We start from the raw sequence: 15,573 nt of genomic DNA on the forward strand, positions 1-15,573 counted from the left end.
AAGTTGAGAAGAGTTTTGCATTACTGAGTGGCAATGGTGGTGCCAGCTAGTCAGACTTTTTGATCAATCACGTGTTCCATGCATTAGGCCCACCTACTATCAGTGTTTTGTAGTAACACGTTACTTTTGTCAGCAACAAATACTTTAATGCATTACTCTTTAAATAAAGGAACTCAATTACCATTAAAAAGATCTAATTTGTATCCATCTGCTTTTTCATTCATATTTGGTATTTATTCACTGATGAGGAAGTAATAAAAACAAACACTGGTATGTGTACATGTACAAAGATAAACAGCTTGTTGTTAGTGTTGTTAACAGTGCCAAACATGTAATTGGATTCCATGTGGGAACTTGGCAGGTTATGTTAGCTTTTCATGGGGGCCATGTTTAGAATTATGCTAGTTCCTGATACACACTAAATCTTAGACATAGATGTTTTTTTTTTGTTTTTTTTTACTTCTCTTTTGGACTAGTACTGTTTTGTGTATGTGCTGTCATGAGGTCAAGTCAATAAAGATGTTAGTTAACATGACAGTAAAACACACACACACACATACACACATGCACAGACACACACATACACTTGATTAGCAGTTCTTGACACTATCGCGTGCTATTGCTGGTTGCAGTTTGATCTCTGAACATTGCAAGTTATAACTGAATTATTAGCCTGTTTTCCTAAGCAGGCCACTTGAAAAGTTCTTCAATATAGATACCACTATCATGCCAGCAAGTCTGCACAGCCAACAAAAACACAGTGGTTTCGTGCTGTGTGAGTCTGCAACAGTGGGAGCAAGATAAGCCACTGCAGGTATCAGCATTGACAGCCAAAGTGATTTGTGCAGATTAGGTGCGTGCCATCACAAATATCTGCACGCTTTTAATTGCAGTCAACCAGCTGTGGTTTGTTCTAAAATATTGAGTTTCCAGCTTCATAAAAAAGTTAAATATAAGACAAATGCAGAAGATTAACTGTCAATGTTAAGCTTCAGCAACATGGTTGAAAGGAGATGTTACAACTTGCACATGTTTTTCAGTATGTAAAGATTGTAGGGACAGACAACATTGCTGTTATATTAATATTTTCTTAAAGGATAAAATTAGCCTGTGTGAAATGCTGCAGTTGTGTTACTGACAAGCAAGGGAAAGTGACTTGTTGCAAAGAGGCAGCTGTGAGAACAACATCAGTTTCCCAGGATTAAGCAAAGTAGATTACACGTTCCAAAACATTTGACAACATTGTGACAGAGGGTGAAAGGCAGTTGGGACATCTTGCAGATCAACCACCTCACTTTGAAAACAGAAGATTGCAGGTGTGCAAAAGTAAAGTTTGTGAGTGTGGCTAACATGTAACATTTCATCTAACCTCTAGGTTGTTGCATAAAGTTTTGCTAATTAGTTCCAATGCTCCAGTTGCAAATCTCTCAATCATTTTGCATTCCTGCTTTTTAAGATTGACAAACCTTATATTAAGTCTGGATTGAATTCTGGGTCTGTTGCTTTGCTGAGTTAAGACAGAAAGCTGGGGAGAGCTCAGCTTTATAAGCAGCAGTTAAATTTAACTTCCTGGCTGATTGCGTGTTTCATCTTGTGACTAATTGTCACATTAATTTCAAACATCAGGCTTGACCACCATCAAGTGTTAACGTATCTGTGTGAATCCTGTCTGAAGCAACTCATACTTCACACACTCATTTTGCACATCCATTTTCTCACACAGTGAAAGACAGGGAACTGAGTTATAGACAGATGTTTATCTGATGATGTGTGTGACTAAGTAGTTAAAGACATTTTGCCACTTCTAACTTTTGCATATGGTAATAAATTTTTATGTAAATATAGCAAAAGTCACACACAGATGTCTCAAAGTTACTTGAACCGTGGTTTTGTCATATGATAATATACACAATAAAGAGTGGGAGAAAGGTGGATTGGAGGGCTCAACATGCAGCATAGATTTACTTTTTGAGCAGCTGTTATATTACTTTTCATTTCTATCTTTTTATTTATTTATTCATGAAAAGATTACTGAGGCACTCAAGAAGGTACCATCTTTTACACCTAAGCAGCACTCCAGGCACTTTTCTTTTTTTACTTATTTATTTTCAAATAATCTGCTGGCCTGACTTAAATAAAATAGTGTTTAAAAAGACTTTTTGTTTGAGTTTGTTTTATACTTCATACAACATTGTAGCCTAATTAAATTCTATGGATATTAACGGAGAATTCCTTAGAATATTCTTTTACAAAAGTTTCTAAAAAATTACTTTTGATAGTAAAGCATTACTTTTTGGTATAAGTAATCAACAAAGTAACTGAGTGGCTTTTTGAATGAAGTTACTAGTAACTGTAACTAGTTACTTTTAACTAGCACAACACTGGCTACCTTTGTTGTGATACATGTTTGAGAAAGTGAGGCACTAGAATGCACTATAAGTTAGAATATGATACAAGAAGTAATTTTTGTCTCTTTAATATAAACAACCAGTCATAAGTTTTAAGAAACTTTCCCATGGGGTTTAATGGGAAAGTGTTACCAAACTTATGGTCGGTAGTGTACTTATCCATGGTTATGAATTGACTAGCTACATCAAATTTGTAAAAGGTATTAATACAAATACTTGAACAAAATAGATGCCATCAAAAAATGCTATGTGGCATATTTAATGGTGAGCTTAACAGTGTTCCAGTTGATAGGTTTATCTTGATAAGTGAGGTTATGATGTTATAAGATCCATATATATGTTGTCTGATGAAAAACACATTTACATTAAGTTTGTAACCTATTTAGTTGACTAGCCCATATGTATATTGCATCAACACTTTCACCTTTTCAGCAGTTTTCTGAGTGGCACCAAAAATGACTCTTTAATTTAAAGGTTTACGCAACATACATCTCCCCCTTTTTTTTTAATACACACTGACAGATATCTGGCAGCTCTGGATGCTGGATCTTATTTCACTGAGAAGCTGAAGCTTGTAGCAGTAATGAGTCCAACACAGACCACACACTGTTAGCTCCACATGCAGAACAAACAGACCTGTGAGTGTCCAAATACACCAACAGCCAGACACTGGATGTAAGCCACATGTGTCACATTAATTTAAGAAGCGCATTTGAAATGGCCGTGGTGGAGGAGGAGGTGTCTCCTACAGAAACTAGTGCATTACTGTCCATTATATGTCAATGCCAGACATTTCAGGGGTATTATTGACATTTTTAGCACAAAATCTTTCCAAGCCTTATCAAAATCTGTGACCAGGATGATGTTAGTTTCAGTTAAAAACAAGAGGAGAATGAGTTAAACTGAGCCAGTGGGGAAGATGACCCACCCAAGATGTAACTGTACATTCTTGTTTTCAGATGGCCACACATGTTGGAAGCAGCCTTTATATCTCTCTGGTTGTAAAAAAGAGAAAATCATTGTGGTATGTTAACAATGTTCCAATCAAAGCAAATTTATCTAGGCCTAAAAACATATACCATACATGATAAAATTTTCTTATTGTATTAAACCACATGCACCATTAGGCTGACGGTTAGCCTAAATTGCAGTTTTACTTATTTATTTATTTTTTTTACCAAATGGTGGCTCTAAGATGGCTTTTCAATTGGGGATTTGTTTTCTTTTCATATTTTAAACATAATAGAAAGTATATCTTGTCAAGAAAATACAACGTTTCTTGAGGAGACAGAGAGAGTGGCTGATATTTAGGGTGGCAAATCCATAGTAGTAACAGGTTGGCAAATCTACTCTAAACAGATTCATAGGAAGAAAAAGGCAAACAGGTGAAAACAGCAGCATACAGTGGGACAGGACAGGCAAAAAGAATTTTCACAGCAGAAATGGAAAAAGGGCTAGCAGACCACATTTATAAACTGGGTGACCAGTTCCACGACCTTATGCCAAATAAAATGCTGAGAACTGGCTTTTGAATTTGCAGACAGAAAAAGGATTTATGTTCCTAACTGCGGGAAAGAGAACAGTTTTGCAGGTAGAGTGTGCATTAATTAAGATCATCTGATTCAGCAGGTAAATTAAGGCTAATTATATAAATAATAATAAAATGTACAAGAATTGTGGAACCTGTACAGAAACACAAAAGAGAATTTCTTACAGCTTTTACAGGTAAACTAAGCTGATAGTCTGACTAAGCTGAGCACCTAAAAAAAAAAAAAAATCAAGACAACAACAGCAAGATGTATCACAACAACAACCAAAGTATCAAACACCCCACACTGTTAGCTCCACATGCAGAACAAAAAGACCTCTGAGACTACCCTGGACCCAACCTCTGGACCAAGCCCCCCCGCCACTAATACTACCTCGGACCCACCCCCCGGAACAAGCCACCCCACCATTAAGACTACCCCAGACCCACCCTCTAGGACCCATCCCCCAGACCAAGCCACCCCGCCACTAAGACTACCTCGGACCCACCCGCTGGACCAAGCCACGCCCCAGACCAAGCCACCTCGCCACTAAGACTACACCGGATCCACCGTCTGGACCAAGCCACCCAACCCCCGGACCAAGCCACCTTGCCAATAAGACTACACTGGACCCACCCTCTGGACCAAGCCCCCCCGCCACTAATACTACCTCGGACCCACCCCCCTGAACAAGCCACCCCACCATTAAGACTACCCCGGACCCACCCTCTGGACCCATCCCCCAGACCAAGCCACCCCACCACTAAGACTACCTCGGACCCACCCGCTGGACCAAGCCACGCCCCAGACCAAGCCACCTTGCCACTAAGACTACACCGGATCCACCCTCTGGACCAAGCCACCCAACCCCCGGACCAAGCCACCCTGCCAATAAGACTACCCCGGACCCACCCTCTGGACCCATCCCCCAGACCAAGCCACCCCACCACTAAGACTACCTCGGACCCACCCGCTGGACCAAGCCACGCCCCAGACCAAGCCACCTCGCCACTAAGACTACACCGGATCCACCCTCTGGACCAAGCCACCCAACCCCCGGACCAAGCCACCCTGCCAATAAGACTACACCGGACCCACCCTCTAGACCAAGCCACCCCACCACTGCTGCTTTAGTTAAACAACTCTGCTATCTAAGACAGATGAGCTGTTACTTCCACCAAGGCAAAGATTACGAATTTAACGCCGTCTGTCGGTCTGTTAACAACATAACAAAAAAATTGTTGATTGTATTTAAAAATATTTTTAGTAAGTTTAGAAATGGAATAAAGGAACAAGTGATTACACTTTGGGTGTGACACAGATCACTAGCTGTGTTTTCATTACAGGATTTTGCAAAATAGAAGAGATATTTCTGAAATTTCGACAAAGTGCAGTTGTGATTTGCAGGTGTTTCCACTGAATGATATTTAGCACAAAAGCCATTAAAGAGATTTCTAATTCTTTGTAAAATTCTTGCATTTTGCTGTTGTTTGCAATAGAGGATAACGGTTATATTTTATCTTTAATTATTTGTAAAAAGATTTACGTCTCCTCCTGTGTCTACTCATACCACTCCATCTTTATTTGAGACGAACTCTTATGTCATGTCCGGGGACATGTAATTGCTAGAAACGTGTTTCCATTACACTTTTGCGATATACTTTTATATTGACACATCTGCAAAAACCACCTCAGGAGAGTGTAAAAACCTTTTAGCAATATTTGAGAGGGTTTTTCGAAATGTATGTGTTTCCATTGCTGTTTTTTTTTTTTTTTTTATTGGGACATTTAGGTTTTGCGCAATTCAAGAGGTAATGGAAACGCACCTACTGTCTGGATCCAGTATTATTTTTTGGGGATTCTTTACTATGGGCAGAAAAGGGCTAATTTTGCCATTACAGCTTATAACTCATCAGATAATGCCCAGAAACTTTGACATAAAAAACAAAAAACAAAACAAAACAAGATGACATCATGGTAGATGTTATAATCCGACATTGTTTCGCTCAGATCATGTTGACATTGTGGATCTGGTTATCCTGAAGGTTCAAAATGCAAAGGGTACTGTTTAGGCTGTTAGGCCTTTTGAGTTTTTTTTTTCTCAGGTTAGTAACCCTATGGCTTGGCAGAGATCTGCACTCTCTGAGAGAGAGCTTCTAGTTTATTTATGAGTTCATCAACGGGTTTTTCTTTGTATTCACAGTGAAACAAAAATCTTCCACAGATGCAACTTACATAATGATTTATATGTTCAACAGTTACCCGTTCTCACATGGTGATGATGAACTGGAAATGTTTTGCTGCATGGTGACTCGCCTGTGACGGCTTGCTACAGTACATGACCACGTGCACATGTTGTCATGCAACTCCCTCTGCAAAATCACAGCCTACACATACAGTTTTGAACAAATGGACAAAAGTACTTATAACACATTTTCTTTTAAAACTGGGATGCATCTTGTAAAAGTGGTGCTGTCACAGCCTAGATCAGGAGGTCAAGCAAGAAGATGAATCTGTTGTCCTCACGCAAGGCAACTGTGCAGCCTCAGGCAGCACCCCCACCCCCCCATCAAAAGACAAGAGAGCTGCAGACCTGCTCATCCGGTTTTTCACACTCTTGGCTGTGCTGTGTGCATGCGAACAGCTTGTAAATGACAGAGGAAGCCAAGGTGTATTAAGACTAAATGCCTCAGGCCAAGAGAGTTTACACAACCTGTTGCCATTAATCCACCCTCTCAGATTTTTCTATCCAGTTCTTCCATAACGATGCCAGTCAAGTCCAACTTTTCTTGTGAAGCTAAGTACAAACTTTTGGCATCTTGTTCATTTACATTCCTGACAGATGTGATATTGTTTCTGTCAGGAGCCACTACTGTGGTGAATCAAATCACGTGTCATTCACAAGGCTAATAAATCATACTTCGCTAACCATGAGAAAACTAGTGCTCTCTCTATATATATATATTTATTTTACAGGATTTCTAAAAAATAAGTATTTACATGACCACAAGGTGAGTTTTTATGTTGGGCTGGAAAGAATCTGCAATCTTCTCATGAATTATTAAATATTTCCAAACTGTATAATATTCTCTGATAAGATGTCAGTGTTACTACAGTTGCTACACTCAGTATTTCTGCAAGAAACTCATGCAGAGACTTCTTAAACAGACACCTGCAGGACTCCAAATAATACATACTTACCATGGGATTGGTAGCATGTTTTTGACACAGCTAATAGGCCCATTACTCATCAGACAAGCTCAAATTCTCAGGCCTCTTGCAGCTCCATTATAAGTAGAGTGACAGAAGTTCGTCTACAATCGGAAGAAGGTGTGCCCAGAGACAAGGACTGGAGGAGGAACAAGCTTCAGAGTAAACTAAACTAAGACACTTAACACTTGACCTCAGGCACGTAGCTCAGATTTAAGAATGAGTTAGCGTGTCAAGATAGCGTGTCTTGCAGCAGATCACGCCTGCACCTGTCAGGTGTTCTGTGGCATGCCTGGGTTTCGTGAGGGAAAAATGTGTGTGGCTGCATGCTATATGTATGTGTTCTCCCTATTCTTGTTGCACGCAAGTGATGATGATGGACACCTGTGATTTACCCATTGTCTGCTATGGCTACAGGTCCCTGGAAACAGCTAAATATTCATCAAGGAAGACAACAGTTCACCAGTTGGGCCAGTTGTCTTCATAAACATTTTGTTGACTCATGAAATCTAGTTACATAAACTTTCTGTGTCACTTCCAACTATCTTAATTACCTGCAGTTGTTAGCTTGATTTCCAGACTATATGACTTTGTTCCAACTTGCACAGTGATTGAGCAATGTTACTGTTGTGTAGGTTGCACATTTTTTATTTGCATAACTGACAAACCCAAATCAGAAAACATCTGACTGGTGTTAAAAAAATTCAAGAAAGAAGAAGAAGAAGGAATAAAAGTAATTCTTTGACAGTGCAGCCATGCCTTCATGGTTTTTTTTTTTTCAGAAAGTTTTTTTTTTTTTGCTGGTTGAAAAATGCATGAATATTCTTGAAAAAGATGTGGTCTCGAAAGCTGTATGTGCCGGCTGAAATCTCAGTGAGCTTTTCTGCATTAATGCTGCCGACACAGATGTGTGAACAAGCTTTACCAAGGGTACTAATCCAACTGTCTTTCTGTGTAGAATTGTCATGGTCTCTGTAAATAGAAAATGTGTGAATGGATGGATGCTTTGAGACATGCTCATATCATCACAGAGCTTAGCTTTTGGACTTGTTCCTCACAACAGTCTGCATGGTCCTTTGGGCCAGTAGCAAACAATAATCAAAACGATGTAGAATACAGATTAGTCCAAATAAAACACAATTCATCTGAGTGATACTCCATTCCAAATGCCTCAGAGTCCAAAGACGTTGACACATAAAATGAATAAGGTTGATATGTGGCATCTTTTTTGCACACTGAAGTGACAATAGTAAATGTAAATACTTATTATACTGCTTAACAAACTGTCATTACAGTAATCTTGTAGCCATTATATTAGCTATTTAAGTGTTCATGCTTCTCATGAACTAGTTTAAAGTTCAGTTCATTCAGTTGAAACGAGCAGTTCACATTCATCGTTTTAATTTTGAACTACTTCAGTTCATTGCAGTTGTTTTAGGTTAAACTTAGAAATAAAGACTGAACTTGAGAAACCTGTAACTAACAACTAGCCTGTTGCTGGGAAGTCAAACTCCTGAAGGCTGCAGGCAGAGTGATCTGGGTTGTTTGGGGCTGTTGGCAGTAGGTCTTGCCCTTCCCTTTTGGCTCTTTTTTTTTTTTTTTTTAATGGCGATGACTTCCAGATATCCTCTCAAACTGGATGGATGCTTCAAGTCCACATCTCTTCAAATTTGAAGTTGATGAGGGTGATGTTCTAACTTGCTTTTTAACTGCAGGCACATAACTTATAGAAATAAGAAATAATGTAAATGGTCATTCCCTTCCACATCCAATAAGGTTTCTACTATTCTGCTTCAATGTATACAAACATTTTTTCTTATATGAACATTTTAAAGCAGAATGTGACATGGTCTATTTTTATAAAATAAAACAAAAAAGATTTTTTATTTAATCGGGTGATTAAGCTGAGGAATAAAATTATATTTTGATATTCTAGCTGCTTAATGTGATTTGATATGAATTGAAGTGATTGTGTTAAGTTAGCATGCAATATTCTGCCTATTTGTGCCTTTAATGTAAAACTGAGTTAGACTGCATGGAAATATCTTCAAATGACATCATAAAAGCAAGAGCCAGTACTACAGGCTTATATAAATAATCTAGCAGTAACTTATTCTAGCAGCAGCAGAAATTAGAAAAGATTGTTTCATTGTCCAGACTTTTTTAGAACTGGGTTTTTGTTTCACATGAGCAAGCTTAGTGCCCACTTCTCATGTTCCATCCAAGCATTTGCAGAGTAGGTTTAAAATGATATCCCCATGAGTATGTGATTGTCTTCCTCGTATGTTTTTAAAATGTTTGATACTGATCAGCTGTCCTGGATGGTTTTCATACACGGATGTTATTTTAAGGAACAGTTCTCTCGTGTTCCAGACATCTGCACATATCTCCTCTCACTTGATGGTTTATGAATGATTTACAAAGAGCAGATGAATGATCGATGTGCAGCTATGTTGACTTTAGTTTTCTTAGGCTGATTTCAAATTTAAATTAGCTGTGTGGTTTTTATGTTTACAGATAGATCCTATTGTAAAAATATACAGTAAAACTCATAGTTCTTCTCATGTGATAAGTGCACCTACTATGTTACTGAATAGAAAAAATGAACTAAGAAGTTTCTGGAAGCCAACATACAAATGATTCCATAAAAATTTTTGGTGATGACATTTTGTAATAAATTCTCCCCAATGACCTCCTTAGTCTAGATGGTTAGATTTAGTTTTGTTTGGCTTTAAACTGTTAGATTTAGTAGAGAAGGGAAGAAACGAACAAAGTTAAAAAGAGAAAGAAAATGGACCTTCCTAAAAGTAAATTAAATATATAGCTAAATGCTAATTGGCAAGCCAGTGTTGTGACACAGATCCACGAATTAAATCTAGGATCAGATACTGAAGTGATATAAATCAGATTTGGAAATCAGGATTGAAGCTCACAAATTTCTTTATCCAAACAATACACAGTCATGAATTTTTCAAAGAACTGGATGCCTCCGAGCTTACAGTTTCTTTATTTCTTGTAGTTTAAGGCTTTTATCCTTTCTCAACATCAAAATACCCACATTTGTATGAGATGGAAGCTAAAATTATCAATGCATCTGGTTGCATTTTCTATATGGACTTGACAAAACCAAGTTTACTCTGGTTGGTAATTTAGATACTAAGCAGTAGTGTTCACAAGTGTACAATTTCAGTCCAAAGGCCTGGATTGAAATTGAAAAACTCTGCTATTTACTTAATAAAAGATAAAAAAAAAAAATCAATAAGGAAATTTACAAAAAAAATTATTTTTCTCAATCCCTCTATCAATAGGTAACACATTTAATGATATTGGTATCACTAAAACCTTATTATCCCTTACTTCTAGTCCACACAGTTCTAATAAAACTGTGTCTTTTTAGCCTGTGACTGTTCATTATCGCTGATTTCTTGAATTTAGCCTATTATTAAATAGCTTTTGTCTGTAGTTTTTGTATTCTGTTAGAATAATTGTCCTTAGCCCGTTATTTACTCATGTGTATCTGTGGTTATGTGGTTTTATGCTCCTCTTTTTAACTCTACATTCTGGGGAAGCTCTCCAAATATCATTGTATGCTAGTTGTACAATGGCAGTAAAGGCTATTCTGATTCAGATTTCCACTGTTGCCCACCGCTCCATGCTTGCTTAGGATGGGGATTAAATCAAAGAAAAGACTATATTTTGTTTGTGGATTTAGGTAGGTAATAGTTTTTTTTAGGAATTGGCTTAAATGAACACAGTTTAAATAAAATGGACTAATGTGGCTCAAAAAATGGATTAAATGGATTAAATTTGACTGCATCTTTAAAAATACCTTGAGATGACTGTAAACTGGTACTATACAAATAAAGCTGAAATGAATTGAAATGAACTGCATTGGAGATCCATTGTAACATTCACTGTTTGCACGCGCTCACCTTAAAAACACCCACACACAGACATGCACAGAAGCCATTTTTACACACATAAACAAACACACAAAGGAGCAGACTATTTGAAGTGACGGCCCTATCGTGCATTACATGTATTTATGGATGGCCACAGTGTGCCAGTGCGGAAATTCCTCCCATACTAGGAAACATCTGGTCCAGTTTTATCAGCTGTATCTTAACTCTCATCTCAGGATATCAGCAAATAGTTACACAATTTTTCTCCCTGTACAACATCAGTGGAGTGTGGCATCCCAAAGGCCTGGACTGAACATACTGGAAAATCTGATAGACAATGATATGAGTTATAAATAAAGATAGATACAAGGAGACATGAATGATGTAATGGGTTGATAAGATAAACAGTTGACAGATTTGTTTTAATAAAGATTTTTCTTTGTTTGCTGATCATATTGCAGATGTGCCAGGTCTATTAGCAGTGTTGCTACATGAACTCTGTTGACATTATGATGCACTCTGTTGACATTACCTCTGTTGTTCCCTACAGGTTGAGAGGAAAGCTTCTAATTGCATGACAAGTGTTGAAGGAAATGAGATAATCTCTTACCGTCTCAGTTTCAACCTTTCTCTAACTGACTCGATTCTTAAGTTGTTTCATGTTGCTTTTCCTGACTCCAGTTGCCATGGCAATGATCGTATTGTTAGCAGTGACTGCGCAGCAGTGGGTGGAACCATTAGATTAGAAACCTGCTAAGTAAGATAAACACACTCACATACATACAGTAGGTATTGGGCTATATATTTAGATAATGACATCTTATCCACACAAACTTTAATTACAATAGTTACACTCATAATGATAGCAGCAAACTTTCTATCCCACACAAACTTTGCAAGACAGCAGAATTCCCCAGAAGTCTTTATCAGAATCAAAACTTTAAACAGAGTTCAGCTCCACAAAGTTCAAACAGCATGTCTTTTTTTTATAGGTCACACTTTGGTTTCATCATCTCCTTGGTGGTGGGATCAAGCCCAAACAGGTCCCCACTGATTGCTCAGGGCCAATAATTATCCCTTCAGCTGTCTATACCCAAGAATTTGATCTCTGACCCTTGATGCTCACACCTTTCATAATGACACCCCGGCACTATGGCTCAATGATCAGTGATGGGGATAACAAAGAAAAGACATGCATATGAACACTGAAACATTATAAATGCTTTTTATACCTTGCACTTTGGGAAATTCTGAACACTCTAAAGGAAATTTATGAATGTATGAGAATGTTTTATTTAGTTAACTGAGTGAGTATTTCGGACATTTTAAAGGTATTATATGTTACTTAGCTCCCTCTACTGGTGGCACTGAGTCAATTATCTTTTACAACGCAAGTACAAAATGGCCTGTATATCCCTGCTCAGTGGCATTTTGGTATTGTTGACGAAGGAAAGCGTATTACTGATTGACTTATCTCACAAAGCTTTCACAGCTTGGCTTTGGACAGAAGATTTAATCTCTAGTCTGTAGGGAACATTTTGCTCTCTAAGTGGTCTCAAAGACATGGACAGAAAAAAAAATTATACAGATCATCTTTTATAAACTATATTCTTTTATTAACAGGGAAAATGTAACAATCCTGACTGTAGTATGAAAACACACATGTTGTCGCTGCTTTAGAATAAGCGTCATTGCAGTAATTAATAAATTCAGTTTTACAGCCCTTGCTACATACTGCTTTGGTACAAGAAAGATCCCATTTGCAATACTTGCCAAATGCAGTGATGTTTCTCTGTACATAACTTGCAGTCGAAATATGCTATATTACTGCTTCTCAATGTAAGCTAACAGTTGAGATTCAATGAAAGACAACAGCAAACATATTGTGGGCTATATTTACGTTCAGGTATTGCACTGGCAACAGTTGTGCAGCCCAGTTGGGACTCAAATGTCACAACCTGGTGCTAACAAAGGCAGAATTGTGGCTGAGTATAAGAAAACTTCTATGTCTGCCATGTCTGGGTGAACTAAAAGTCAGAGAATGTGTGCAACAATGGTCTCCATCAATTTGTAAGCATTGTGCCCACATATAACTTCCTGTTAAAACATATGGGTTATAAACAGGGCTCCTGTGTTTATTATTGCATTTTTGTGTTTTCTAATCAGCAGATACAAGCAAATTGTACCTGTAAAATGCTTTTTAAACCAAAGATGACGTTCCAAATAACACCATGGTCATGAAATCTCATGACGTTTTGTCTGAGTTTTCCTCAAAGAATAGCTGAGAAGCTGCAGGCAGGTGCACGGGAGGCAAACAGTGCAGGTCCTGGATCCTTTTTTACCAGTGCCCTGCAGGCAAAACATAAACTGGCAGAGCAGAGCTTCCATGGATGGACTCAGGAACAGGAAGAGATGTAGACGATAAAGTTCATCGTTTGAAGTGGTTCAGCTCAGAGGCACAGCTCAGAGGCTCAGACATAAAGGCTCACGCTGCATCTTTCTCACTCTGTGTCCCGCACGCACATCCCTCACTCCCATCCACAGTACAGGAAAGGCAGCAGAACAGCGCTTGCAGTGGTTAGGAGAGGTTTTAAATTTCTTGTATCTCTCAGTCTTACTGTCTGTAGCATTGCTAAGAATTCATACATGGTTTGTTGCCCCATCCACCCCAGTTGTGAGCTGAGGAAGTATTAACATGTCCGCACTTTGGTCCCCAGCTGTGTTATCCACAGAAGAAAGAGTCAGCTTTGGTTGTTGCTTTGCTGTTTGAAAGACTGTCGCTCTGAGTGGGGTTTTGAAGGGGTCAGGTATTGAGCATGAGATCTCCCTGTCCTGAGCCCCACTCTACAAAATCTGCTTCCCCACTGGACTGAGGAGGACTGTCCAGGGATATGCCTCGCCGCTCACCAAACACCTTCTCCTGCAGTTCAATGATGTCATGGCGGATGTCGGCCATCATTATCAGGAGGAAGTCGAAGGAGCCGGGTGGTCCCTGGAGACAGATAAGAAATCTGGCCTTCATGTTATGTTTCACTGACAGCGAGTTAACATGCGTTTTTAAAATTAGAAAACAAGCACCACAACAATTTGCTTATCATTTTAGGCAGGCAAAAAGTTTCACTTTGAACTCAGCTGCTTCTACAAATATTTTTAAATCTGAATTTCACTTTGTGTTTATTCTAGAAAATACACTTACAGGTTCACCTTTGAGACCTGGAGCTCCTCTGTTACCCTGCAGATGAGAAACAACAGAAATTAACCAGTTTCTATTCTACAGCTGCAGGTTAGCTCATCCAGCTAAATTCATATTATCATGTATGCATGCAGTGGTGGGTCTGAGCATAAAAGTATCTCAAATTAATTGACAACACAAGAATATGCCTATAAATGGTGTGTTTTTTAGTTATGATATGTGTGATAAAATGTGGTATGTGTTTTTAAGTATATAGTAATACAGTCTCCATTTAAAAAAAATGTGGGGATGCAAATTAAAATTGAGTGCAGCAATTTGAATTTACAAAAGAACTTTAAAACATTAAATGTTGAAAAATGACTTATTATACTGTTTCATGGAGAAACGAGCTCATCTTGAAGTGGATGGTGGCAACACAACTCTGCAAAAGTTGGGACAGGGCCAATGTTTACCTCACATAGCTAACATCTCAAATATTTATGCTTTGTTTAAAAAAAATAAAAATAAAAAATAAAAAAGTTGTGTTTGAACTGTTAACAAGATTTGTAATTTGAACTTTAAATTGCAGTATAATTATGATAATTTTTTTTCACATCTTTATGCCTTTTTTCATAAAAGGTTCTTTTTTTTATATATTATCATTTAATAAATCACTATACAGAATTAACCCCTTAAATGCCAGTTTTGATCATATATCACTTGAAGCTTGTTTGAAAAATAGACTGATTTTATATTCTTAAATCAAAACAGACTCTTTTACTATAAGCATCGTGTGTCTGCCATCCGATAAGGTGAGAAAAATACTTTTTGAACCTTTGGGAGAACGGTGTAGCATTCTTGTCTGATATTCTCGCTGCTCTACAGTTCCGAGTCTTCTGTGTCATTTTGTCTTTCATGATTAACTAAATGCTTTTAGATGGCCTGCAGGCAGTCCAGTATCTGAACTCTTCTTTTGTAAATATATAGTATGTGGTTTACCACTGTCTCGCTGTAAAGGATTTTCCTAAAAAAGTGGTAATCTGGATGATAGCATGTGTTGCTCTAAATTAAACATCTACTTTTAAGCAGTGATAAAGTTCAGCATAGGTATTAATGCACACCCTTAGCATCAGTGATGCAGACTGTTGAACTGAGTGCTGAAAACAAGCTCAGACTGGATTATTTTATAGACTGCAAACCTCATCACTTCTGAAAGACACAAAGCCCAGCATCATCCATTGTGAGAAAGTGAACATTTCAGTTACAAGTACTTCACCTGAGCTCAAAACTGATGAGCACACAGAGTCTGTTGCAAAGAGAGCACAGCAAAGAATCCACTTGATGCAAAAACT

At 38.1% G+C, this 15,573-nt stretch overlaps 1 protein-coding gene across 2 annotated transcripts in view; it reads right to left on the reverse strand.

Annotated features, from left to right (window-relative positions):
- Positions 1–11,834: 11,834 nt before the first annotated feature.
- Positions 11,835–15,573, reverse strand: part of LOC121638243 (collagen and calcium-binding EGF domain-containing protein 1-like) — a 54,144-nt gene continuing 50,405 nt past the window's right edge. For both annotated transcript variants that reach the window (XM_041982931.1, XM_041983012.1), the window contains 2 exons: positions 14,246–14,281; positions 11,835–14,041 (listed from right to left, as the gene is read on the reverse strand). In XM_041982931.1, the coding sequence (XP_041838865.1) occupies positions 13,853–14,041; positions 14,246–14,281 (225 nt within the window). In that variant the 3' untranslated portion in view covers positions 11,835–13,852. The remainder of the gene's footprint in view (positions 14,042–14,245; positions 14,282–15,573) is intronic.

The sequence above is a fragment of the Melanotaenia boesemani genome, chromosome 1, assembly GCF_017639745.1.
Source record: "Melanotaenia boesemani isolate fMelBoe1 chromosome 1, fMelBoe1.pri, whole genome shotgun sequence".
NCBI lineage: Eukaryota > Metazoa > Chordata > Actinopteri > Atheriniformes > Melanotaeniidae > Melanotaenia > Melanotaenia boesemani.